At 48.0% G+C, this 16180-nt stretch overlaps 2 protein-coding genes across 3 annotated transcripts in view; both read left to right on the plus strand.

Moving 5' to 3' along the window:
- The window catches only part of LOC130130285 (glycogen phosphorylase, muscle form-like), a 36567-nt gene extending 32817 nt beyond the window's left edge, over nt 1–3750 (plus strand). For both annotated transcript variants that reach the window (XM_056299940.1, XM_056299941.1), the window contains 4 exons: nt 265–472; nt 1139–1273; nt 1388–1454; nt 2545–3750. In XM_056299940.1, the coding sequence (XP_056155915.1) occupies nt 265–472; nt 1139–1273; nt 1388–1454; nt 2545–2694 (560 nt within the window). In that variant the 3' untranslated portion in view covers nt 2695–3750. The remainder of the gene's footprint in view (nt 1–264; nt 473–1138; nt 1274–1387; nt 1455–2544) is intronic.
- A 7290-nt stretch (nt 3751–11040) lies between these two features.
- Nucleotides 11041–15597, plus strand: LOC130130288 (zinc finger and SCAN domain-containing protein 5B-like). Its single transcript, XM_056299943.1, has 3 exons — nt 11041–11965; nt 13455–13790; nt 14209–15597. Exons 1-3 carry the CDS (start codon nt 11404–11406, stop codon nt 14787–14789), a joined length of 1479 nt encoding a protein of 492 aa, XP_056155918.1. The 5' UTR covers nt 11041–11403; the 3' UTR covers nt 14790–15597.
- Nucleotides 15598–16180: the final 583 nt, after the last annotated feature.

The raw sequence follows: 16180 nt of genomic DNA on the forward strand, positions 1-16180 counted from the left end.
TGTTTACAGTGCCTAGGGCGGCCACAGAGGCTGGATTTTTTTTTCTTTTATCAATACATCTCCTTACTTGATAGCTGGCGGGGTGTAGAAAGAATTTTACTAAATGTAATAAAAGGTGTTTCAATTTAAAATCGCTGATAGTTTAATTCTTGTCGCTCATAATTGTATTAATTATTCTTCTGGTTCAGTTACAGAGAAAAATCCTTGCTCCCTCCACTCTCTTTCTTGCGCTTTCTTGCCATTGCTGCATATCTCTCTCCTCAGTCATCCCGGCGGCTGACCTGTCAGAGCAGATCTCCACAGCAGGCACCGAGGCCTCTGGCACTGGTAATATGAAATTCATGCTGAATGGTGCCCTCACCATAGGCACCATGGATGGTGCCAACGTGGAGATGGCCGAGGAGGCTGGAGAGGAGAACCTCTTCATTTTCGGCATGAGGGTGCCCGACGTGGAAGCTCTGGACAAAAAGGGGTGAGAGCCATTATTGTGTGATCAGATGACAACTATGATCAATATTCATGACAGATGGGCGTCCGGGTAGCGTAGCGGCCTATTCCGTTGCCTACCAACACGGAGATCGCCAGATTGAATCCCTGTGTTACCTCTGGCTTGGTCGGGTGTCCCTACAGATACAATTGGCCGTGTCTGCGGGTGGGAAGCCAGATGTGGGTATGTGTCCTGATCGCTGCACTAGTGCCTCCTCTGGTTGGTCGGGTGCCTTTTCAGGGGGGAAACTCCTCACTGTCAGGTGAAAAGAAGCGGCTGGTGACTCCACATGTATTGGAGGAGGCATTTGGTAGTCTGCAGCCCTCCCAGATCAGCACAGGGGGTGGAGCAGCAACTGGGATGGCTTGGAAGAGTGGGGTAATTGACCAAGTACAATTGGGGAGACAAGGGGGGGTGGGTTTCATGACAGATAAAAGTGAAATAGAAGATCAAATGGAGAGCTAAGGATAGCAGGATATCTACCAAATTAAGACTTTGTAGATATCCTGCTCTAAAGGCAACTTGTCTCTGAGTGTTATTCAAGTAAAGATCTCTTTATTTTGTGTAGATCTAATACACAGAAACAATGTTGTTACATTTCCAGGGGTGAGTTTTAAATAACTGGCTGACTGAACTACACTTCCTCCTCAGTTATGATGCCCTGTCGTATTATAACCGCATCCCTGAACTGAAGCAGGCCATAGACCAGATCTCTGGAGGGTTCTTCAGCCCCGATCACCATGACCTCTTCAAAGACATCATCAACATGCTGATGTACCATGACAGGTTAGCCACACGGTGATGCTGACATGTATGACCAGGCATCTCGGGTCAGCTGACAGCGATGTCCTGCTAGCCATGACATTATGAAATTTAAAGGTTTGTTTGTCTGTACCACAGGTTTAAGGTGTTTGCTGATTATGAAGAGTACATCAAATGCCAAGAAAAAGTCAGTGCTCTCTACAAGGTCAGTGGTGACTGATGGAAGGTCTTTGAATTTTCTTTTTCATCAGTGGTAGATGCAGCCTGAATACAGCACAGCGAAGGTGTCTAGGAACATGTTCACACCGCAGGCCTTAATTTCTGTGTATTGTGTATACATCTGTTTTGTTGGACGGTTTTTTTTTGTCTGTGTTCACGTTAATCTTCACCAGTGACCCCATACACAATAACAGTATATGTAGAAGCCAAATAGATATTAATCCACCGACTCTGCTGTCTTTCCGCCGACCTCGTTCATTGCTGTATGGTCAAAGCTACATAACGTGGCGTCCGGGTGGCGTGGCGGTCTATTCTGTTGCCTACCAACACGGGGATTGCCAGTTCGAATCCCCGTGTTACCTCCAGTTTGGTCGGGCATCCCTAAAGACACAATTGGCCATGTCTGCGGGTGGGAAGCCAGATGTGTCCTGGTCGCTTCACTAGCGCCTTCTCTGGTTGGTTGGGTGCCTGTTCAGGGGGGAACTGGGGGGAATAGCGTGATCCTCCCACGCGCTGCGTCCCCCTGGTGAAACTCCTCACTGTCGGGTGAAAAGAAGCAGCTGGTGACTCCCTCCACATGTATCGGAGGAGACGTGGTAGTCTGCTGCCCTCCCCGGATCGGCAGAGGGGGTGGAGCAGTGACTGGGGCGGCTTGGAAGAGTGGGGTGCTGAGTGCAATTGGGAGAAAAGGGGGGGGGGTTACATAACACTATATTAAACCCAAAAATGCAGATTATTGAGGACAGGGATGTGTGGCATGGACAGTGTTATAAAATCCCGATGAATTCCAGTTTTAACAGTCAGACTCAAGCTGCGTAGCCGCATGTCTGGTTTTATCTAGGATCACATATTATCTCATCTCGTCACATATTACAGTGGTCCAAATCTGAATGGAAAAGGTGTTTCCTGTGTTTTATGTGTGTGTGTGTGTGTTTTCACACTGCTTGGAAACCCCCCCCCCCCCGATCCGTCACATTACAAAAAAAATCATGTTGGGTTTAAGGTTCTGTCTGAGCGTAGACTTGGGTTACTTTTCCTTATCTACTGTGTAATGACCCGTTTCTCTCTGCTGACAGAATCCCAAAGAGTGGACCAAGATGGTGATTCATAACATTGCCGCCTGTGGTAAATTCTCCAGCGACCGCACCATTTCCCAGTACGCCAGGGAAATCTGGGGCATGGAGCCCAGCCTGGAGAAAATCGGAGCTCCCGATGATCCCCACTAAGGATCATGGCCTTATGAAGTTCTACCACTTCCAGTTCGGCATGATATGTTGTTCATGATCAGATAAACCCCATCACTTGTTCATTGTGTGAGACGTGGCAGTATTTGTGGAGATCATTTAACAGTTTAACCCCTGTTTATCTTGACGACCATTCACCCATATCATTTCCCAAGTGGCTTGGTAACGACTTCCATCAAAAGTGGGCCTATTCAGAATCTGGACTTTCCTGCACCAGCAACGCATATGCCCCAGCTGCGGCCGACACGGCTGCTGTTCTGACAGGCTGCATACATTCCCCTTCCACCTATGAGCTTATATGGACCCTGCGAAAACATGCAAACAACCTGCGAAAACATACAAACCTCATCACTGTTACGACACCAAAAAAAAACTAAACAAAACAGGTCTTCCATGAACCAGACACCAAGTTCAAGTGTGGTTCAACTGAAGGTGGCCAGATGGGCACCTTCTCACCAGGGCACTGTGATCAGCTGGCGTCGGCTTGCAGAAGAAGAAACGCCTTTAAATGTTTCCATCGTCGTTCATATGCTGCGCGGCTCACAGGTCATCATCACGTCTCGGTTTAGGTGATGATTTAGGTTGTCTCGACAACTGTTCTATGGTGTGTTCTGGACGTGTTCATTTCTGTGTGACGTCATTTGTGGTCGCCGTAGCAGTGCAGAGCTGTGACCTATTGACCCACCGTCTCCTGACTCGTGTTCTGTCCAGCATGACTCGTGTCTCGGTTTCCTTGTTCCGGAAGAGCTCTTTAGTTAGAAGAGATCAGAGCCTTTCCCTGACCCGTGTGCGGCTGTGTGTGTGTTTAACCCCAAGCAAAGCATCGCTGTGTTGTGACTCTAACTTGCCTTTGTGTTCAACTACTGCATCACTGTGCTCCACCGCCACTGCAGAGGTGTTTAATGAAGGCTCCGGACGGTCGGATAGGTTCGGGTGCACTTTGACGAGTCTTGCTATATCACCGTGTTGAGCGTTCTTTGACATGTTATTTTTTAGTCACTCCTTCAGGTCAATAAACAAATGAGAATAAAGGTAAAACGAGGACACTGCTTCTTTCTTTGGTTCCAAGTGACGCGTGGCAGCGCAGTTCTCAGGGCGAACACAGGCGCCTGCGGCCATCCATCAGGCGGTTAATTACCTCCACCCGCTGCTCCACCTGCAACATCGGCTGAACGCAATGAACTAGAAAACCAGCAGTGTACCTCCACCTGCTGCTCCACAACTGGGTTAAAAGCTACTGCCCCGCCACTACTTCTCGGAAGCCTTCTGGACCTCTGTACTGGTAGTGCGCTTTCTTTGTGGTCCTCCGGTGCTAAAACATGAGTGGGGTTTTTCGGGGCTTGTCGAGGCTGCGATGGGCTCGTGCTACTAGAGGGCGTGTGACGTTTCAGCAACATGCAAAGAACGTCACCGGCAAGCCACCCAAAGAGGAAACTGGCGCTTTGGTAAGTTGACCGGCTCAATGCACCTTTTTACCTTATTTCTTTTGGTTCTAGTACTATAGTGCATAACTAGTCCACCGACTTCCGGTTTTTACTGCAGCGGTCATACCAGTTTCCTGTTTGTTGGCGCGTGCTATTGACATTGGCGTATTTTTTGGCGATGCCTGCAAGATTTACCATGGATACATGTCAACCACATGCACACAACTGTCCACACACTTTCACCTGCACCTGCCAGCACACGGCTGGAAAGTAGACATGTTAGCCCTTGGCTAACGGGTCGGACCCTTTAGTCGACTGGTTAACGTCTCGCTTGCGGAGCGGGAGACACGGGTTCGCGTCCCCGCTGTGGCGGTTCCCGGACTGCCCCCCTAATTCGTTACATTGGTGTCAGAAGTGGGATACGCGCGGGCGCGCTTTCCCGAAGGAGGGAGGGGGGTAGTGTAACGTGCATGGATAAGTAGACACGCTGGCCGCTAGCTGAAGGGTCTGAGCCTTTAGTCGAGCGGTTAGCGATGTCTCCTGCGTTGCGGGTCATATGGGTTCGCGTCTCGGACGCGGCAGTTCCTGTGGTTGCCCCCCCCCCCGAATTCGCTACAATATCAAGTTACGTGGACTTTATGTACAACTTGAAACTTTTAATAAACAGGAAACTGGTATGACCGCTGCAGTAGAAACCGGAAGTCAGTAGGCTACAGTTATGCACAGAGTGGATTTCCTCCAATTTCCCCCGAGAAATGAACGATAAGCTAACAAAAGTATTGTCATTGCAGGGATCTCTGGTTGCCCTGACTGTTTTGTCTCTGGCCATCCTTGGTCCATCTGGTTGGATACTTGCCCATCTTGATGACTATAAAAAAGCGTGACTGATGATCCAGGCCCCGGTGTCCAGTTGCCATCTGCCACTGCAAACACCTCTCAGAGCTTTGTCTACATGCAACACGGTGAATCTAAACGGACCTCCAGCAGTCTTTATGTGAACTGTTGCAGTCCACCATCACACCAGCCGTTGCTGCTGAGGAGCTGACTTCTGTTGTCCCTCACAATGTCTCAATAAACCATGGATGTTTTTGAGCTGTGTACATGCCGGTATGCATTTTTATGAGATGAAATATCAATACAAGGCACGGTGACGCTGTGCGGCAACCACTGCAAGAAGGTCCTGGGTTCGAACCCCGGGGTTGTCCAACATTGGGGGGGGGGGGTCATCCCAGGTCAAGTAGTATCGGCTGCAGCCTGGGGGAAGGCGGAGTAGGACCATCCAGCCCGACCAGCCCCGCCCACATTAATTACGTCACCGTGCTTCGTTCCCCAGCCCACATCGATTACTCACCGTGCTTTTGATTGGAAGTTTTACCACACAGGTCCAGCCCCGAAACAATAAACAGGACTGCTTTATAGCAGTTACTACCACACTCTGTATTAGGTAGGATACGTAAATGTAGCTATTGCACTCATGTTACCGTGTACACACACACACACACACGTGTATATGTTTACTGGTAGTACTGCATACATGAACACACAGCACTTCCACTCGGCCCTTGAGAAAGCAAACCATAAGGAATAGCAGGACACTAGGGAGACGCACCATATGAACGGTTAAGAAAAGTGTTTTGTTAAACATGGAGTGTGGGGATCAGTGGAATCAGGAGTGTAAGGTGTGCATGATGTAACGACATGGGCCATTTACTCTGCGGACCCTGCACATAGCTGGCAGCAGAAGTGACTGTAGAAGCCAGCATGCGAGTTCGCAGAGTAGACCCACAGGATTACCACATTAAAAAATATTGGCATGGCGGTGTTCTATCCATAGAGATACTTGCTTACTTAGCCAGGGGCCGATGGTGTGAAGGCAGGGGCTGATGGTGTTAAGGCAGGGGCCAATGGTGTTAAGGCAGGGGCCAATGGTGTGAAGGTAGGGGCTGATGGTGTTAAGGCAGGGGCCAATGGTGTTAAGGCAGGGGCCAATGGTGTGAAGGTAGGGGCCAATGGTGTTGAAGGTAGGGGCCAATGGTGTTGAAGATGGGCCGATGGTGTGAAGACGGGCCGATGGTGTTGAAGGCAGGCGCCGATGGTATTAAAGGCAGGGGCCGATGGTGTAGTGAAGGCAGGGGCCAATGGTGTAGTGAAGGCAGGGGCCGATGGTGTAAAGGCAGGGGCCAATGGTGTAGTGAAGGCAGGCGCCGATGGTATTAAAGGCAGGGGCCGATGGTGTGGTGAAGGCAGCTGCTGTGTTTATGACAGGGCCCGCTCTTGTGGCGATACCAGGGGTTGTGGTTGCTTCGGTTCCTAAGACTGTCTGCTCATTGGGAGTTCAACTGGATCTGCAGTCCACTCCCCAATGTTTTCTTCATGTTGTCAGTCGTTTTTGAATTGCAGCCATTGTCACAATGGTGCAACATGTTCCCCATTAAAAATGTATGGGACGAGGGAGTCATATTTAAGAAGTGGTCGCTCTTCCTCATCCCACTGAAGAGCTGCTCGGCACACTGGCTATTGGCCCAGCCACATAACTCAGGAACAAGGTCTATCTTACCCGCAACAGATCCTTTTTGTCTTTGGTGTTTGCCTCGTGAAAGTGGTCATAAAGAGCATAATGCTCTGATGACCCTTGTCACCGGGCGGCCATCTTCATCAGGCACTGGCTTCTTTGTAGTTAGCCAAGGCAAGCTGACTTTCACTTGCCCTGCGGAGGCCAATCTGATGTTCTCATCTGTAGGATCCAGTAGTCTGCCCTCATGAGGGCTGGAGGGCAGGGCCTGTGGCGCTCTTATGTTTATATGTGTTGCCAGTCCCCCTGCAAAATCACACAAGGTCACGCTGGGGAAATGCTTCATTGATAGCAGCTGATCAGCAAAGTCTCTCGGGCTCTCGGCCCTTAGGTTAAATTTAACTCCATAAACAACATGTGACCACAGCCCACCCCCCCTGGTGAAAGAAAGTTATTGTAACCGTTATCAGTAAGTATTTAAAGTAAGAAGTATTCATTCTAAAAGTTATTACTCACCAGAAGCCCCCCAGACCTTTTCAAACACTTTGTCATATGCTGACCGGCTCTACATTTCTTGGCGGAGCCTCATAATTAGGTCCAACCTGGAGCCCTTGGAGTCTATGCCACGCTCCCTGCAGAGACTACACACAGCTTCCATCTATGATGTCCAGTAGCAAACATTACAGACCTGATGGATTCAATCATGAGAAAACCCATACAAATAACACCACAGTGTGCAAATACCTTAAGTTTCAGAACCTCATCAGTGAGCCGTCCTCTGTAATACACAAGTCAGATGCTTCAACTGGGTCCCTTGGTATATGGACTTTGCAGTGTTCTGTGTTTAAGACCACATTGAAACCAAGACCAATCCATGATGCCCAGTTATGGTAACCGGGCCTACCACAAATGGGTTCTGCCCATTACCTGTAGGAACATTTCAGAAATAGTAGTATGCAATACCTTACCCCCCATTGCAGCACATACAGTAATATCATGAATGTCCCACCAAGCAAATTCTGGATGTAGACAAATTCTTGTTCTGGATTTAGTTCATACTTACTTGGCACCGATCCATGACTGACCATTTCTAATGACAAAGACTCCCAGAACTCTTCAACATTAACATTTCCCTCATAATCCTGCTGCTTACTAGACAAGAAACAAGACAACAGCAAAAGCAAATATTGCACTATTATGAATGATGCTACCTCAGTGGGCTCATCAGATATCCATATATTCTGCTTTCAAATCTGGTGGAACTACAGGCTGCAGAAGACGCTATGTTAGTGTAATGAGTTATTTTATAGGCAAGCACGGTGTCAATATAGATCATGTAACATCTGGTCATATAAGCTAGGTTAAGAAGAGAGGTGATGATCAGCAGCAGCAGTATGGTTTCATGCCAGGAAAGAGCACCACAGATGTGATGTTTGCTTTGAGAATGTTGATGGAGAAGTATAGAGGAGGCCAGAAGGAGGTACATTGTGAATTTGTAGATTTAGAGAAAGCATACGACAGGGTGCCGAGAGAGGAGGTGTGGTATTGTATGAGGAAGTCGAGAGTGGCAGAGAAGTATGTAGAAGTGGTGCAGGATATGTATGAGGGAAGTGTAACAGTGGTGAGGTGTGTAGTTGGAATGACAGATGGGTTCAAGGTGGAGGTGGGACTATATCAAGGATCAGCTCTGAACCCTTTCTTGTTTGCAATGGTGATGGGCAGGTTGACGGACGAGATCAGGCAGGAGTCTCCGTGGACTATGATGTTTGTGGATGACATTGTGATCTGTAGCGAGAGTAGGGTGCAGGTGGAGGAGAGCCTGGAGAGGTGGAGGTATGCACTGGAGAGAAGAGGAATGAACGTCAGTAGGAGCAAGATGGAATACCTATGCATGGATGAGAGGGAGGACAGTGGAATGGTGAGGATGCAAGGAGTAGAGGTGATGAAGGTGTATGAGTTTAAATACTTGGGGTCAACTGTCTGAAGTAACGGGGAGTGCAGAAGAGAGGTGAAGAAGAGAGTGCAGGCAGGGTGGAGTGGGTGGAGAAGAGTGTCAGGAGTGATGTGTGACAGAAGGGTACCAGCAAGAGTTAAAGGGAAGGTTTACAAGATGGTAGTGAGACCAGCTATGTTATATGGTTTGGAGACAGTGGCGCTGATGAAAAGACAGCAGGTGGAGCTGGAGGTGGTGGAGGTGGCAGAGATGAAGATGATAAGATTTTCATTGGGAGTGATGAAGAAGGACAGGATTAGGAACAAGTATATTAGAGGGACAGCTCAGGTTGGACGGTTTGGAGACAAAGCAAGAGAGACAAGATTGAGATGGTTTGGACATGTGTGGAGGAGAGATGCTGGGTATACTGGGAGAAGGATGCTGAATATGGAGCTGCCAGGGAAGAGGAGAAGAGGAAGGCCAAAGAGGAGGTTTATGGATGTGGTGAGGGAGGACATGCAGGTGGCTGGTGTGACAGAGGAAGATGCAGAGGACAGGAAGAGATGGAAACGGATGATCCGCTGTAGCGCCCCCTAACGGGAGCATCCGAGAGTAGTAGTACATTACGTCACATTACATTACAGTCATTTAGTCGTCGCTTTTATCCAAAGCGACTTACAATAAGTGCATCATTTAACGTAGGACATCAGGAGAACCACTAGTCATCAGAGGTCATAAGTTCATCTAAACAAGAATCTAAGAGCAAAACCAGTGCTAAAGTAAAAGTGCAAGAAAGAGTTGTGTTTTTTTTAAATGAGTGAATACAACAAGTGCTAAGAACAAGTAACAGGGTAGTAGTTCTTAAAGAGCTGAGTTTTCAACCTGTGGTGAAAGATGGGAAGCGACTCGGCTGTCCTGACATCAGTGGGGAGTTCATTCCACCACTGGGGGGCCAGGACAGAACCGAGCCGTGACCGGGTCGATCGGCAGCAGGGGCCTCTGAGCGACGGGGCAACCAGGCGTCCCGAGGCAGCAGAGCCAAGTGGTCGGGCGGGGGTGTAGGGCTTGACCATGGCCTGGAAATAGGAAGGAGCTGTTCCTTTCACTGCCCTGTAGGCCAGCACCAGAGTCTTAAACCGGATGGGAGCAGCTACTGGGAGCCAGTGTAGGGACATGAGAAGGGGAGTTGTGTGGGAGAACTTAGGGCGGTTGAGCACCAGACGAGCTGCAGCTTTCTGAACAAGCTCCAGAGGTCTGATGGCCGACGCCGAGGCGCCAGCAAGGAGGGAGTCGCCGTAGTCCAGCCGGGAGATGACCAGAGCCTGGATGAGCACCTGTGCCGTCTCGTCGGTGAGGAATGGGCAAATCCTCCTGATGTTATAGAGGAGAAATCTGCAGGAGCGAGCAACCGATGCAGTACTACTACTACTACTACTAATGTTACTTATATAGCACCTGTCAGGGTCTGTCATGTGTCAGTTTCCCATTTTATTATGATAGTCTTGTCTCTGTGTTCACGTCCTGTTCCCCATGTGATTACCTGTCCCCGCCCTTATGTGTTTCCCCTGCGCCTCCTTATCCCTCCCCTCCTGTGCGTATTTAACCAGTGCTCCCCTGTCTAGTCTCCTAGAGCAGCAGTCCAGCGTTTCATGTTGGAGAGTCTCCCCGTGTCTGACTGTTTCGTTCCTGCTTTCCGAGTCTCCGTCTCCTGTTTTGGTACCGTCGCCTGTTTGTTGAAGTCTTCTGCCTGCCGATTTTGCACCTCTGCCTGTCCTGATTTTGACCTTTGGACCGAATGAAAGACCCTGAGAACTGGTTGCCGTCTGCCTGCCTGCATTTGCGTCCGCCAGTCTCTGTGTTCACGACAGCACCTTTCTAAAAAATGTTACAAAGTTCTTCACAACCCCCACCCAAAAAAAACAGATAAAACCAGACAAGGCAGGAATAAGAGTAAGTAGTAGTAGCAGTAGAAGTACTAGCAGCAGCAATAGTAGTAGTAGTAGTAGTAGTAATTATCATCCAGAGAGGAAGGCGTTAAGTCACAGTGTTTCTCAACCCAGTCCTCAAGGACCCCCTATCCTGCATATTGTCTCTGCAACCCTGAATAGGTACCTGTTTGTGGTTATTCAACCAATCAGCAATGAATTTTGTCAGACGTTGCACACCTTGCATAATTAAGTGCTGCGAGATGATTGGTCGAGTAAGTACAAGCAGGGCTACCTATGCAGGGTTACAATGAAAACCTGCAGGATAGGGGGGTCCTTGAGGACTGGGTTGAGAAACACTGCGTTAAGGCGTCTAGACATGAGACAGGCAGGAATGGAGTTTAAAATCACTATACTGAGAACAGGACAGGACTTAGATGTGTTTATGCATGCTCCATAATCCAGGTAGGAAAATCAAAGGAAGTTGAATCAGGTCATCTGGATGATTGACAGATACGTCACTACGTCAAAAAAAGTTAACTGGATGAGTGATGAAACGTATCTGTCAATAAACGTAAAAGGGAACCAGGAGGGGGTCGAGAGGTTATATAATACGGGCAGCATTGGGGAACAGGGTGGGATTTTTGCCTTTTATTTGAAATAAGACGATCGGCGTTCGGACGATCTAATGCCATGACTGCACACGTGCGGTAGGTGGCGCTGTGCGTCTTTGGTTTGGGATCCACCGATGAACACGAGGAAGAAGGGGGGAAAAAAAGGGAGGAAGAAGAAGAAGCGGCAGCAAACGCGGAAGAAGAAGAAGTTGAAGCCGCAGCGATCTGTTTATTTTGGGTTACGTCGCTCCGCCAAGAGTCGACGGACTACTTCCAGCTCGCCATGTCTCACCCGGCCAAGAGTAAGACGCTGCCTGCCGCCGCCAAAACCGGCGAGTACGAGGTTTCTCTGTCCTTCAGGGACGAACTGGCGGCCACGATCCACGGAGCGTTTGATGTGGCGGTGGACATCGCGGTGTTGGAGGTGACCAAGCTGGTCGGTCAGGCGATGGGAGACCTCCGCCGCCAGATGCTGGAGAACCAAAGCGAGAACCAGTCCCTCAAACAGCGTCTGCTGAAAGCGGAGGAGAAGCTGGACTCGGTGCGCAAGTTCCTCGGCCAGAGAGACGATAGTTGTGCGTCGACGACACAACACACGATCGACGAAAGCCACACAACTCAGCCGTCCAGAAGTTGTCAGCCGGACCGCCACCCCGCCAGAGATCCCAGACAAGCCGCCGAGGAGGAAGCCATGGGGCCGCCTGGCCGAGACGCTTCATCGGATCTAGAGAAAGAGCGAAGAGAGCAGCGAGATGGATGCCCTCAGGAAAACCTTCCGGTCGTCTCTCAGGGCTACTCCAAACATGCCTCCAAAAACACAACTGCCTTTGATCACTTGCTTAAAGGTATGTCACGGATCACCTACTACTACCACTACTACTACTACTACTACTTCCGGCTGCCACCGTTAGGGGGCGCCACAGCGGATCATCCGTTTCCATCTCTTCCTGTTCTCTGCATCTTCCTCTGTCACACCAGCCACCTGCATGTCCTCCCTCACCACATCCATAAACCTCCTCTTTGGCCTTCCTCTTCTCCTCTTCCCTGGCAGCTCCATATTCAGCATCCTTCTCCAGTATACCCAGCATCTCTCCTCCACACATGTCCAAACCATCTCAATCTCGCCTCTCTTGCTTTGTCTCCAAACCGTCCAACATAGCTGATCTCACTACCATCTTGTAAACCTTCCCTTTAACTCTTGTATGTCACAGATGGTGACCCATTGTTATTTTTGTTGAACCAATCCCTGACAGACCCTGCATGTACCCAGCCCCATTTGTGACCCCACCTCTTCATAATGTGTTGCCCTGAGATGGAGTCACATCAGTTTGCCATAGACGGACATGAGGAATAAAGCAGAAAGTTCCCTTTTTTAAAATCTGTTTTTAAAAGAAGATGGCTCCACCTGCTTCATTTCTTCCCCATATGTTAGACAGACAACACTGTCCTCGAACTTTGCTGTACGTTACCATAACAACCAGCGAAGAAGTGAAGCAGGCGGAACCATCTTCATCAGTAGCACAGGCTGTCGAAATACGTGATTTAAGATTTGTTTCACCCTTGCTAAACACTTTACCCCGCTGGCAGGACTGCAGAGACCTTGGGAACATGGGCTTACTTTCAAAGATGCAATAAATTATTGAAAACGGCTAAAAATGTTGTTCCTCATGCCTGTCTATGGGAAGCTCTTCTGTCTATGGGAAGCTCTTCTGTCTATGTGAAGCTCTTCTGTCTATGGTAAGCTCTTCTGTCTGTTGTAAACTCTTCTGTCTATGGGAAGCTCTTATGTCTATGGGAAGCTCTTATGTCTATGGGAAGCTCTTCTGTCTATGGTAAGCTCTTCTGTCTATGGGAAGCTCTTCTGTCTATGGTAAACTCTTCTGTCTATGGGAAGCTCTTCTGTCTATGGTAAGCTCTTAAATCTATGGCAAACTCTTCTGTCTATGGGAAGCTCTTCTGTCTACGGGAAGCTCTTCTGTCTATGGGAAGCTCTTCTGTCTATGGGAAGCTCTTCTGTCTGGGAAGCTCTTCTGTCTATGGTAAGCTCTTATGTCTATGGTAAGCTCTTCTGTCTATGGTAAGCTCTTCTGTCTATGGGAAGCTCTTCTGTCTATGGTAAGCTCTTCTGTCTATGGTAAGCTCTTCTGTCTATGGGAAGCTCTTCTGTCTATGGGAAGCTCTTCTGTCTATGGGAAGCTCTTCTGTCTATGGTAAGCTCTTCTGTCTATGGGAAGCTCTTCTGTCTATGGGAAGCTACCCCATCAATTCGTAACATTCTCTGAAATGGGGTCACATATGGGGCTGGCCTTAACCCTGACTTTCTTTTCTGTAAAGAATCGGATGAAGAGGTCTCCAGTTTACGTGTGGTCAAAATGGAAAACCCTCAGCACCCATGTCGAGACATGACACTTCAGTCCAGCGACTCGCCATCACTTCGCTGTGGGGTTGAGAACCCTGAATCGGAGCAAGTCAGAATAAAACAAGAGAAAGCTGTTGAAGTGGGAGACGGTCCTGACTGCTGCTTTGACGAGTCCATCAGAATGGAGGATTTTGGTCTTGACAGTCTGCCTCTAGTCCAGTCCAAAATCCTGGAGGAGTGGAAACCAGCGCTGTTGGATATTCAGAACCGAGATGCAGACAGTCTGCTTCCATTCAGCAGCCTTGCTCTGGGTGAGTGAGAGAAAAGAAAAAAACCCATGAAATTTTATTTTTGAGCTTATAAAAAAAAATGTTTTCCCTTCCTGGAAAAATACAAAAATGTTCAAGTTAATGTCACCCTGCACTTGCAGGCATACAACAGAGAATTGGAATTGAGATTAGGATGACTATGAATGATCTCCTACCACCATATTGGTACCCAGCTGTTAGTCAAATCAAACTCCCTCCCCTCACAAAATCCCATCCAACCTTCCTTTCTGTGTTGTCCAGATGAACGTCAGATTGCAGAATTTCGCCTTTTAAGCCTTTTAAAGCCAAATGATAACAGGCACATAATGTCCCCATATATCAACTCATTCAGTGTGGTTCCTCGGTAGGGAAGTAACATAAAGGACCTCACTAATGAATTGTCTTTGATTTTCTCCTACAGCTCCTCCTTCACAAGTGAACAACAGTGTTCCATCAATCGGTTCTTTAACGCCCCTTTCTTCTATGTTCCTGCACGTCTACCAGCCAGAGGAGCCAGCTACCATCCCAGCGCCACCTCAGGCATGTAGAGTCCACATCAGGACTACTCGTAACTCCAGCCACCCGTCTGGGGGTCTCAGCACCTGCAAGTTTTGTGGCCAGACCTTTCACCAGCCCAGCTTGCTGCGCCGGCACTACAGCCAGTGCCAACAGAAGCTCCAGCAGTCCTGCCAGCAGCCTGTGGGGGGCATGAGAAGGAATAAGCGACAGCTCTTCGCACCAGGATGCAGCCCCTTCCGGTGCCCAGAGTGCAACCGGGAGTTCAACCGTTTTGAGAACCTTAAGACCCACCTGCGCATCCATACAGGGGAGAGGCCTTATGTCTGCTCTGTCTGCTCCAAGCGCTTCCGGCACTCCGGGGTGCTGACCAGGCATTTCCGCATCCACACCGGGGAGAAGCCCTACACGTGTGGACAGTGTGGGAAGGCCTTTCGGAACTGCGGAGGGCTTAAATTCCACCAGCGTTCCCACTGCTCCCAATGACAATGCCTGGAAATTTAATGGGAGAGCAATGGAAGAATTTGATCCAGCTGGCAGCAGTAGCCCTTGCAGATCCATGGCAAGCCATGATGACATTTCAAAGGCCTTTTCAGTTTGTTTTTAATACGGTATTCCATTAGCGATTATCACAGCACTTCTTCTCAAGAGAGGCCTTGTCAAGAAAGCAATTGAAGAATATCTTCTTCTTTTGGCTTGCTGCCTTTTTCCCAGGGGTCCCCGGAGTGGATTTGATAGTTTCCATTGGTATCCTGTGAGGGCACAGCACCCATGGCAGTCTTGTCAAGCTGAATAATGATTTGGCAAAATTTTACGTTGGACGCCCTACCTGACACAACCGCTAACCCTATGGACTTTTTATGGACCCTGTGGACAATTGAACAATATATATATATATATATAAGCTTAAATAGAACTTAACATTTAGTGATGAGTAAGAGCAAAATCAGAAGGCCTCTTTCATAGTGGCCTAATATTGGAACAGATTCAAGTGGGCTCAAAAAGAGAAAAGTGTGTAGAGTTGTTTTGTTTAAACTTGACTTGACTTTAAAGATGAGTGGACCTTTCTGCAGTACCAAGGACAAAACTGAAGGATAAGCGGAAAAGACAGGAAAAAAAGTACTGGTTGGATTTCATCACTGTGCTGCTTCCTGCTTACTAGTTTTCCAAATATCTGATGGTACCAGTGTTTTGTTGTATTAATTTCAATGCAGTCATTTGTAGAGCTATTTTGTAAAATTTTATTAAGGGCCATCGCTTTATGTGTTTTAGTAAGCAGCTATTAATAAATGTCTTTTCACAAGCCACGTGTTTTTATCCATCTCTGTCTTGTAAAAGAAAGTTTCACCATTTCAGATATAATTTTGTAAATGTAGTCTGTAAATGTTAATAACCTTTGCTTAATTGAGAATATGCCTTTTAGAAATGCTGAGGGCCATCAATAGTTCTGATACCATCATAACATTTGTCCTTTTTGTGGATCTAATTATGTAATTTTTTAAAAACTTACATTTATTGGAATTTTGCATTTTACAAATCACAGAATCAACACATTAAATAAGTATTATCAGTATTATCCCCGTCCCTCCCCTGCTCCCTAGCATGTCTCCCCCCCAACATCCCCTGAAATGACGTCAAGTACAAATAAATATCAGACAGACATAAAACGACTTCACTTACATAAACACAGACAAATTTTTATATTTTTAAACTGATTCTTAATTAGACTGCGACAGTTCTCCAACCAAGAAAGAATTTGGTTATGAACTGTCCCAGTCTCTTATTTGGGTTAGATTATCATAGGTAAGAAAAGGCCTCCAGACTCCATCCCTCCATCATCCAAACCACTTATTCTGCTCTCAGGGTTGCGGGGATGC

This window comes from Lampris incognitus, chromosome 20, assembly GCF_029633865.1.
Source record: "Lampris incognitus isolate fLamInc1 chromosome 20, fLamInc1.hap2, whole genome shotgun sequence".
In the NCBI taxonomy this organism is placed as follows: domain Eukaryota; kingdom Metazoa; phylum Chordata; class Actinopteri; order Lampriformes; family Lampridae; genus Lampris; species Lampris incognitus.